The 11,060-nt window shown below is 44.1% G+C and overlaps 1 protein-coding gene across 1 annotated transcript; it reads left to right on the forward strand.

Annotated features, from left to right (window-relative positions):
* AP5M1 (adaptor related protein complex 5 subunit mu 1) lies at nt 1-9,474 on the forward strand. The gene is made up of 8 exons (XM_066321578.1): nt 1-114; nt 4,087-4,732; nt 6,090-6,317; nt 6,784-6,923; nt 7,643-7,728; nt 7,827-7,942; nt 8,186-8,282; nt 9,304-9,474. The coding sequence occupies exons 1-8, from the start codon at nt 47-49 to the stop codon at nt 9,384-9,386; spliced, it is 1,464 nt and encodes a 487-aa protein (XP_066177675.1). The 5' UTR covers nt 1-46; the 3' UTR covers nt 9,387-9,474.
* Nucleotides 9,475-11,060: the final 1,586 nt, after the last annotated feature.

Raw genomic sequence — 11,060 nt, forward strand, 5'->3', positions numbered from 1 at the left:
GGCACCGGCGGCCGCCGCCACCTTCGCCGCCGCCGCCGCCGTCGGCATGGCCCTGCGGGCGCTGTGGCTCCTCAGGCACGACCCCGCGGCCGGCGGCGCCGTGCTCTTCTCCAGGTAGCGGCGGTTCCGGGGAGGGGGCGCGGGCACGGCGGGCTGGGCCGGTCCCAGGGGCGGGCTGCGTGCCCTGGGGGAACGGGTGATGTAGAAGGGATCCAGGTGCTCTGAGGGGTCCGAATGCTCTGGGGGAACCCGGTATTCATGGGAGGAGCGGATGCTTTTGTGGGTCCGGGAGCTCTGGAGGGAACGGGGCGCCCTGGGGAGAGCGGAATGCCCTCAGTGGGCGCGGGTGTTCCTGAGCGGGCCGGGAGCTCTGGGGGTCTGGATGCGCTGGAGGAAATCCTGGTGCCCTGGGGAGATGGTTTCTCTGGGGGTCTGGATGCGCTGGAGGAAATCCTGGTGCCCTGGGGAGATGGTTTCTCTGGGGGTCTGGATGCCCTGGCGGTTTGGGTGCTCTGGGTCTCCGGATGCCCTGAAGGAAATCCTGGTGCCCTGGGGGGATCCGGTGTCCTGAGGAACACTTTTCTGCCCTGTGGGGCCGGGGTTCGGCCCCCAAAACAGATGGAAAAACACCAAAACCATCTGATACTGAACAAATCCCTCGTCTGGTCCCAGCGCCGCTGGATGCTGTGCGTTTCTGACCCTGATTTCTGAAAGTTTAGAATCAGCTTCACGTAATGTGCTTTTAACTAAATATGGGGGCTTTTTCGCAGCTTCTGCATTTTGCACGTGAATTTCCTTGCTCTGTTCCTCTTTCTTGTTTGTCGCTGTAAACATTTTGCCCAGCTCTTCTCCATCCTAATATGGAAATATTCACAATTACAAAGCAGTGATTGTGAAATACTGTCAGATTAACAAAACGGACAAAGTAGAAAGCATATATTTTTGCTTGTATTGTACTTGTATTCTCTTCATGTTGTTCTGTAGCTGTCCAAAAAATAGAGTACTTTCAGACAGAAATTCAGCTTTCCTTTGATACTAATTTTTGCATATAAATACATTTTTTTGAAGTTATTGGTGGACTTTTAAGTTACTGGACACTAAAGCATTCTCCAAACAAAGAGTTCTTATTAAGAATTTTCGCAGGTATAAAGTAAGACTTTGGGCTAGGCAAATTACTTTTATGGGGCTGGCAAGATTTGTTATCCTTTTTTTTTTTTTTTTTTTTTTTTTAAGAAAAATAACTGGGGCTAGGGAAAGTTTGTGGGGAAAAAAAAGAGGCCTGGATAAAGTGACCTACATCCCTAGTCTGAATTCAGTAAAACCAAAGAGAGAACCTAGGAGTAAAAAAAACAAAAAACACCAAAAAAAAAAAAAAAAAAAACCAAAAAAAAAAAAAACCAAAAAAGGAGTGAGTAGACTATCTTCCATCTTCAGGTGCAGACAGATCTCTCCATTGGACACTCCTCTGATTGTTTTAGGATTAGTATTATGGTCCTTGTATTACCTACAGGACTAGAGATGAGGCCTCCCCTCTACAAACACAGATAAAGAGAAAGCCTTGTCCCCAAAACCTCGGAGAGTGTAATCACCACGGAGCAGGGGGAGCTGGTGACAGGGATGTCTGAAGTGACTTGTCACACAGTGAGCGGCAGAGACAAGGAGTAGCACTCCTTTGAAAAGGGCAAACTGTCCTTGATGCTTCAAGTGATTTCCAGACTTAGATCTTTCAAGTTCCCAGAGGAAATAATAGGGCTGTGGAAACCCCAAGTTTATCCTTCTAACTGACCTTAAATTCAACAAAGCGCACAGACAATAAAAAGAATGCCCGGATCACATGGAAACTGTTGGTTTCAAGACTTAGGCACTCAGCTGGAGATACGTGAGCCCTGATCTTTAACCTCAGGGAAGACATCGGGGACATCAAAGCATTCCCCCCTTTCTCTTTTTTTGGAGTTGATCATAACTTAATTCAGGCAACAGGGATGGTCTCTCTCTTGAGTCACCGAAGCTCATTCATCCCTGGAAACTTTCATCTTTTTTTTTTTTTTTTTTTTTTTTTTTTTTTTTTTTTTTTTTTTTTTTTTTAAAGTTTGCATCACTTTCTAGGAGGGAATACTGAAAAAGTAGGATCTGAAGGGATAACTAATGATCTAATGACCCAGCTGGTAAAATTCAGTGGGAGGAGGAGGCTGCTGTAGTGTGGGGGCAGCTTCAGCAAACGGAGCAGAGAGACTGGGACTTGACTAAGACACAACCAGACTGAAATATCTCCTCTTCCCTTGCTTTGGAAATGTTGGCCAAAAATAAGAGCTGCTCACCAAGGTTACATATAGCCTCTTACCAACACCCTGGCTCCGCAAAGCCTCATAATTTTAGAGCTGTAAATCCACTTTGTTTCTTTGCTCTTCAGAATAAAATGTGAGACCACAGGGAGGTGTTTTGCTGTCATCTGTATCCTGTTTACGAATTTTGCAAAGCTCTGGCTTTGCTCTGGCTATGTTTGCTTTTTCCTTACCAAAAAACAACCGCAAAAGCCCTGGATGCCTGAATAGGAATCAAAGAAAAAAAAACGCACAGTCTCTGAAAATAAGCCTGAGGAAGTGTAGCTGCCTCCAGCTACTGAGTTGAGAAAAGATGATGTAGGTGGGACTTAGAGGCGGCAGGATAAGATCCATGGACGTGCTCAGGAGCAGGAGGGAAGTGCTACAGATGGAGGTCATAAATATAACAAGGTCCAACGGTGCTGGGGTTGCAAGTTCCCTGGCAATTTAAGGAGCAGACTGTCAATGTGTCCTTAAAAAGATAGTATCAAAAGGACACTAAATGAGGGCATTTGTATATCTGTGCAGTTTTTCTCTCCCATGTTGGTGTGCAAGCATGGCTCTGAGTGCAAACAAACATCTGAGAACATCTGCTTCATCTGGATCCATAAAGTGATTTAATTTTGTGTGTGTGACCTGTGATGGGCACTGTGAGGGGCTGTAAATAACTTCTAAGGGAATCTACAAAACAGAATGTAGGAAAGCCAGACTGTCAGCAAACTTCATGTAAGAGACACTCAGAGGAGTCTGCAGTTCCAAAACAGTACATTAATGGAAGAAATATTTTTTTTTTCTTTACTCAGCTGTTTATTAAAAGACAACTCCTCAGTTCCTCTTGGTGGATTTAGGTTACCCTGAAAAGAAATTCATCCTGCGCCCCTTTAAAAAACAATACTGTTGCAGGACAAAAAATCCTAGATATAGTTTTAAACAGTTAATATGATATTCCTCAAACATGATCTCTAGAAAATCTGTAATTAGATTACATGTATTGGTACAAAATAGCAATTCTAAATTTTACAAAACCTCTGTCCATGGCATTATCATTACACCTTAAATACTTGATAAAATGAAATTATGAAAAAGCCATAAAATCTTTAAGTCACATATACTGCCTGTGCAGTGTGGAATTATTATTATTGTTGTTGTTGTTGTTGTTATTATTGTTATAGCAGCAAAGCTGTAGCACTGGTATACTCTATCTAGGCAAAAAAGCTGTTGTAGTTGCATTTTATTACGTAGAACATCCATTTTCTTAAATATCTGAGAACTTGTCTTCAGAGTGATCTCACCTCTTAGAAATATTTTCAAGTTTTGCTCTGGTGGGAGTTATTCCTTACTGTCATACAAACATCCTGTACCTGTGTGACAGCCAGCATAGATGGACAGAGTCACATTTTATTTTAAAAACTGAGTATTTACACATGAGATTGTATTTACTCAAAGTTTAGACTTGCTAGAAAGAATCCTAGCTACCCATGGAATGGTTTTACTGACAGTGGTTTATGTTCTGATCCCACCACTGCTTCTGTGAAGTTGCTGCAGGCATCCGTGTACACGAGGTTATTTTTAGGCCCAAGGGGTTTTGGGGAGTCATTTGAATAATGAAGGGAAACCCATTATCAGTAATGCAAAGATTTCCATAATGCTTTTGCAGCCAGAAGAGGGCTTGTGTGGTTCTGCCCCTGGGAGCTCTGTTTTGGGGTGACATTTTGGGTGGCACGAAGACGTGTGGCACTGAGCCGCTCCCATTCCCTCCCCGCAGGCGCTTCCCCACGGTGGAGCTGCGCGCCGAGACCTTCAATGGCTCCACACACATCCCCATCCCCTCGGACAGCGCCTTCCTCAAGGCCCTGCTCTTGGAGCTGCGGCTGGTGGACGAGCACGTGTTCGTGCAGCAGCGGGACACCTGCACCCGGATCAACCACTCCTCCGTGCATTCCGTGTCCACGGCCGCGGGGGAGCTCTGGCCAGTGCTGGCCTTCCACAAGAGCGGCCTCATCTACGCCTGCGTCCCGCTGGTGGAGGGGAGCCTGGAGCCACGGCCGCCCCTCCTCACCGTCAGCGGGCTCTCGCAGGGGCTGGCTCTGCTGCTGGGCATCATGGACTACGTCTCTCCCAGCCGGAAAAACGAGGCTGAGCTGAACGCGAAGATCGGGCAGCTCCGAAATCTGCTGATCCAGGCCTGTCCCCTGGGCACCCCCCTGAACACCGACATCCGCAGCCTGAACAGCTCCTTCGAGGACATCCAGGAGATGCCTGCGGATAAGGATCAGCCAGCCTGGAGATCCAGCACCTACAAGGGCAAACCTCAGGTTAATGTTTGTATCACTGAGAAGGTCAAGTGTATGCAGTATGGCCAGAGGGATGTGGTGGACACGTGGCAAGTTTATGGAGCTGTGAAGTGCAAGGTGAGAGCGTTTGATGTGCAAACTAGTTTTTGTGCAAAAGAAATACTCATTTGATGTAAAATGATATATTGAGTTGAAAATTTTCCCAGTTTTGTTGTCTGAGCCACATTCAGGAGTTACTGGTGCCTTTGACTGCTTGGCCACACTGCCCTTACATTAAATGAACCACTGAAATGCCTGAATTAAACAAAATATATCCAGGCTCAGATGTCTAAATTTCTTCTAAAAGTGTCTTTACATGAGCATTTTTAATTATTTTTCCTGCCAAATGAAAGTTTAATCTTCTGTCCTTCCTTTTTCTACTACAACAGCATTTTGATCCCACAAATGCTGGTGTTTTATGACATAAGAGCAGTTGATAAAGAACCTGGTGAAAGAAACTGGTTGTATAATTATTTTTGATGGATTGTATGTGACAGTGGTTTTCATTGTAGAATCCCAGAATGGTTTGGATTGGAAGGGACCTTAAAAATCGTCTCATACCAACCCCCTGCCATGAGCAGGGACACCTTGCACTAGACCAGGCTGCTCCAAACCCTGTCTAAGCAGGCCTTGAACACTTACAGGGATGGGCTTCTCTGCACGTTGTTTAATATTGAAATATCTTATTGTTTAATATTGCAAATTGGGGACTATTGACTAAATACATCCATAATAATTATGAAATATATTAAAATTTCTAACTACAATTTGTGCTGTAATTCATTCTTCGTTCTGAATTATGCTTAGGGAGCACACAATAGTGTCTTGGCACACTGGATTGGTAACTGCCAGTGATTTACAAGGAGAGAGACCTGCTAATAAAGTGATAATTTAATTATTTGCATGGAGTGGGATACTCATCTCCAAAGGAGGCCAGCCTAAATGCTGCACTTCCAAAGCCCTGGGTCATTTCCCACCAGCCATGCTGGTAGGGACTGCATGGGTGAGCAGCTTCCTGCTCTCAGAGGGACAATTCCCAGGTCATTTTGCAGGGTGGGTGGATGCCCTTATGTGAGAAGAAAGTCCAGCTGTGATCATGGCCTGCTGAGCTGGCACTGGGCTGGACAAGACAAGAGACACTCTGCTGTGAAAGAGGTGGCATGGGACCACAGAGGCCATCCAGAGCATGCTGGAATCCATTAAATGGATGTTGTTAAAGCAACCTAATTAATTAAATTGTCAGCAAGCATGTGAGACTGATGTCTTAGTATTGGTGGTTAGTACTAATGATGGATGCCAACTGAAAATTGGTAGGGATTTTATTTATTTTGAATGCTAAAAATGTGTTTTAGTTTAGTGGAGTTTAGTCAAGTCACATCTCACCGTGACTTGACTCAGATGTTTTAGAATAATGTCTTGACTTCCTTTTCCCAAGTGTGACATCGAGGGATCTGCACCCAGTGTCACCCTCAGCCTGACGCTCCCGACGAACGCACCCCCGCTCCAGGACATCGTGGTCCATCACTGTGTGACCTCCGTGGACCCTGCCATGCTCATGTCCACCAGTGTTGAGCCTCTGCATGATTCAGTCTACAATGGACCTTACAAATTCCCTTTCATTCCTCCTTCAGAGTCCTTCAACCTGTGTTACTACACTTCCCAGGTAACAACACTCCCCCAACCCATGCTGTTTTCTAGTGTTCAAGCAGAAATAAAAACACCTGTGTGGACATCAGCCCACATGGGCATCCTGGAGTGAGTTTGAGTCCAATATAGATCATAAAACGTTATATAAAATGTGGTTTATGTAATAAGATGCTTGGGAGGCACTTAAGGACTTGAGTTGTCTGAGTCACGTTCAGGAGTTACTGGTACCTTTGCTTGGCAACGCTGCTCTTACTTTAAATCAGCCGCTTTAATGCTAGAATTAGGCAAAATATATCCAGGCTGAGATGTCAAGTGCATGCCCCCCAAGTCTCTGTCACAGGGAGCCTGAAGAGTTTAGCACAGTCAGTAATTAATATATGTTTGGGGTCATTCTTAAAGTACTTTAGCAATGAAAACAGTATATAAATGATCTTGTGATGATGGTGTTAATATATCTTGAGAATGAATATAGCTTTTTCCAGGTTCCTGTTCCACCGATTTTGGGATCTTACCAACTCGTTGAAGAGGGATCACAGATTAAAATAACAGTTAATTTAAAGCTCCATGAAAGCATAAAGAATTCTTTTGAGTACTGTGAAGCTCGTATACCTTTCTTCAACAGGTAAAGGAAGCCTAAATAAATTTCTTCCATTTTTCTGTTATCTTCCCAAAATTAACTTGTTAGGAGTCAGTATAACAGATTATGCTCCATCAGGGTGTTACCAGTGAACACCAACCTTGAAATTCTTTTAATTTCCACAATGCGGAATTATACCAGAATATTTGGTAACATTGCAAGCACTTCTGTTGCTCATCCTGTTTCCCGACTGTGGTATTTTCTCACGTGAAACACTGCTACTGTCCCCCAGGTGGATTAAGCTAGAGATCACTTCCAACCCAGGGTTACCTGTTGCTTAAGACTGATAATCCTAGCTACAGATCAGCTTATCAAAAATACAGTTATTTCAAATTAAAACAATAGTTTTCATCTAAGCCTCTCTGACAGCTGCCATGACCACGCTGCCACCTAATTATCATGAAAATTCAAAGATGGAATGATACAAAGTTGCTGATTCTGATCATGGTGTTAGTAAAACACCATCAGTGAACTAAAACATCAGCAGCTCCTTGGTGATTACTGGGCTGAGAGCCTGGTGATTTCCTCTTGCTCTGTAATTTCTTCTCATAAATTAGCAGTGTGCTCAGATAGGTGTGATTTGTCTGTACGTGCACAAATAATGTCTGCATTTCCTGCCTTTCTGTAACAAAGAAAGGGCAGGCATTAACAAATGCTGAATGGTAGTAATTGCAGTGGTTTTATTTCTCCTCTCTCACATTTAGGGGTCCCATTGCTCAGTTAGAGTACAAAGTGAGTTATGGCCAACTGGATTTGTCCCGTGAGAAAAGCCTCCTGGTTTGGGTCATTGGTAAGGAGCTCCCCCCTGGGACTGCCCTTCCTCCCCCAGCCTCTTCTCTGCAGCCTGGGCACAGCTGGGTGACTTCTAATAGATGCTCTCTGCCTTAGGACAGAAGTTCCCCAAATCTTTGGAAGTTTCCCTCACTGGAACTGTGTCTTTCGGCACCGCAGGCAAAGAGCACCCGACTGATTATGTGTGCACTGGGAACACTGCTTACGTAAAAGTAAGTCACAGGCTCTGGGAAAAATAGCCTTAAGTAGTCACTTTTTATTGTCTTCAATTGAAGATACATAGATTTAAAATCTCTTATTCTCAGCATGGATTTTTGTTCTCCTGCCTAGAGGATTTGACATCCTGTCACTTCGGAGTACCCTTGCACACCCAGAATGTGTGACACAGCTTGCCAGGATTTGCACAGCAAGGGTGACAACGTGCATCTGATTGTGTTTTCCCTCTCTTTTTGTAGCTGTATTTTAGGATCCCAGACTTTACACTTACTGGCTGTTACGTAGACCAGCATTCTGTTCAGATCTTTGTTCCAGGGAAGCCCAAAATTACTGCATGTGAGTTACTAAAATAAAATTGAAATTATGAACTGGGTATCAATGACTAAAGTTACATAACTAAAGTTAGACTTTTGTTCTCTGCTTTTGAGTTGGGGTTTTATGTGATGTTTAAAGCATCCCTGGAGTAGGGACTGGTCTCTCCCTTTGAGATGAGAGCTCTTCCAAAGCCAGCCTCTCTCTGGAGCTCTCTGCCCTGTGCTAGTTCCTATGCTCTCCATAATGACAGAACTTTTTTGGGGGACACAGGGAATGATCCTCCCTAATCTGGCCCCTTGTTTAGGACACCTTTGTCAGAGACATTTTCAGGTGGGTTGGCAGTACCCGGGTGCAGAACTCAGCTCCTGCATGCAAGGTGACACTGCTGCTGTCAGTGTCACCACACCAGCACCCCTTGGTGGATGCAGCTCTACAGTGAATGTGCGTGTGGAGCAGAACCCAAATCTGCTTTCTGTTAGCACATGAGCACTGCCAAGCCTGCACCAAAAATACCCTGAATGGCACACAGAAAGCACTCATTAAACCTGAGCACTTTCTGCCTAATGTGGAAGCAGTTTTATTTGTAGCTGTCTCTCTGTTGCAACTTCTGTGAGTCATGGTAGCAGAACTCTGTAAATGCCTTTGGAAAAGCTTGGGCTATACTGTTAATTTTGTGACAGGTCACACTCAGCCCTAAATTGTAACACAGCAAAAGCAGCGTTTTCATGTTTTATATCGAGTATGCAATTTATATTCATTGAACAAAATCCAAGCCATCCACCTGCTTTTGACTTAACCTCTGTTTGAATTTTAAGCTCATGACTGATACATTAGTAAAGGTAATTGAGGCTGAGACTTTAAATGTCTCATTATCAGAAACGATTTTCAAATAATAGTAAGAGTCTTACAGTTTAAAGAGGCCATTATACCTTTTCTGTAAACTGGCAAGGATGGATTAGTAGTCACTTAACTTGGATGAAGGAATGTCTGATTGTAAGGCACCCTGTAATGCTTCTTTCTCTTGCCTGTTTTTTCCCTTTAGCCCGGGAACTGATTTCTTCCAATTACTACATCTGGAATTCCAAAGCACCAGCACCTATGGTGTACAAGCCCTTACTCGACTGAAGTACTTGGGAATAATTTTTATATTTAAACTAAGCACAGTGTTAATGAGATTTATGTCATGGTATGATAAAATAAATATTCTTCAGCACTTTTGCTTTCTATGTGTTCTTAAAAATTTCTGTTGATGGAAAACAAGAGGTCACTTGTCTTAAAGACATGAGTTGGGTTTAAATTGTTGAGTCCTGGCTGACAGCCTAGAGAGGACAATTTGAAATATACTTCTCGTGGCTGGTTTTACTTTCTCTTCTAACTTTAACTGGTACAAAATGTGTCCTTGATGTTACAGGTACAGACATTGAGATTCCCAGTTACTTCACGGGTTTGCTATTGCAGGGTAAGGAGAGGTTTCAGCATCCTATTCCTGTACTGAAGTCACAAGAATCTCATCAAACTCCACATTCAGAGAACAGTTCAAAGCAGAAGTTCAGTTATTTTTACAAGATGTGTACAGAATACACACCAGTCAGTAATTTACAAGGATTTTCGAGAGGAGGAATATTGCATGAGCAGCACTTCTGAAAGTGGAGGCAATTTTAATTAAGGAATCCTTATTGCCTCTGATTGCCTCTGCCAGCAGAAGTGGCAAGTTCCCTTGCACACATGCCTGTGAATTGCTTGCTCTGAAAGCAGAGGTGTGAACTGGGTTTTTCAGCTCACAAGACTGGTTCTGAGGAGGCAAAATCAGCTAAGTTTGCTGGAGGTTCCAGAAACCATCACTGAGCTGCTTTTCCTGGAAAAGTAGGTGGAAAAAGGTCTCAATTTACAGATGCAAACCTCTGATTTTGACATCTGGAGGAACACAGGAAATGGACTTTAGGAGTGTTATCAAGAATTTTGCAGATTGTGAAGGGCTGGTGAGCTGCCAGAACCTGGAGAGCAGCACAAAAGCAGAGGATGCTGAGTCCTAACAGAGCTGCTCCTGCCCTCCCTCGTGTTTCACTGTGCTCTGTGGGGTAACTCAGATCAGGGATTCTGCAAGGAGGGAAGTTTTAAGCTATAATCTGAGAAAGATTGATAGAGTAATCTAATGAGTTGGTTAAATGTAGAGGGTGGATTCGTTCTTGTGAAATGTTGTTGAGCTGAAACTGCTGTGCAAACATAGAGCTATGCTCTGTACCCTGTTTCATATAGGTGATGTGTTTGTTTTGTTTAGCAGCAAAAGGTGAGTTTGTGATTTTGTCCAGGACCCAGCCCCTCCTTGCTGCAGTTTTCCACATGCCTGGACACCACAGTATGAGTAGGAAAAGAGCTCTCTCTGCTGGAAGGGTTTAGAGCCTGTTCTGGACACCAGGCCATGGTGTTTGGCTTCCACCTGCCCATGAGAAAGGTGGAAGCTCTGCTCTGCACAGCAACACTCTGCAGGAATGGCTTTTCTTACTCAAATACTCCCCAGTAAATTCTGGGAAGCAAAGGCACTGCCTAAATTCATGGTACCTTAGGAAACCTTTTGCACTTAATAGGAGGGGATTCTTCTTAAACCTGATCCTTTGTGTTTTCCTCCTGCCCATGTCTCTGACTCTCATGGTTAGGGCCATTATGGTGCTCAGGAATGGAGGCCTCTGGCTTTGATAATCTAAAAATGCCATTTATTTCACGGAAGCTGTGAATTGAAATGATGAACTGGGTGTATGAACTGTTTTGCACACACCCAGTAGGGCAAGTTTACAGGGAGGG

The sequence above is a fragment of the Sylvia atricapilla genome, chromosome 6 (genome assembly GCF_009819655.1).
Source record: "Sylvia atricapilla isolate bSylAtr1 chromosome 6, bSylAtr1.pri, whole genome shotgun sequence".
NCBI classification, from domain to species: Eukaryota; Metazoa; Chordata; class Aves; order Passeriformes; family Sylviidae; genus Sylvia; species Sylvia atricapilla.

What these genes read in the sequence shown, in the direction of transcription:
- AP5M1 (XM_066321578.1), top strand. Translation starts at nt 47, where the DNA reads ATGGCCCTGCGGGCGCTGTGGCTCCTCAGGCACGACCCCGCGGCCGGC. An exon ending in TGTGTTACTACACTTCCCAG is followed by an intron (nt 6,318 to 6,783) that starts GTAACAACACTC and finishes AGCTTTTTCCAG; the next exon opens with GTTCCTGTTCCACCGATTTT. An exon ending in GAAGCCCAAAATTACTGCAT is followed by an intron (nt 8,283 to 9,303) that starts GTGAGTTACTAA and finishes TTTTCCCTTTAG; the next exon opens with CCCGGGAACTGATTTCTTCC.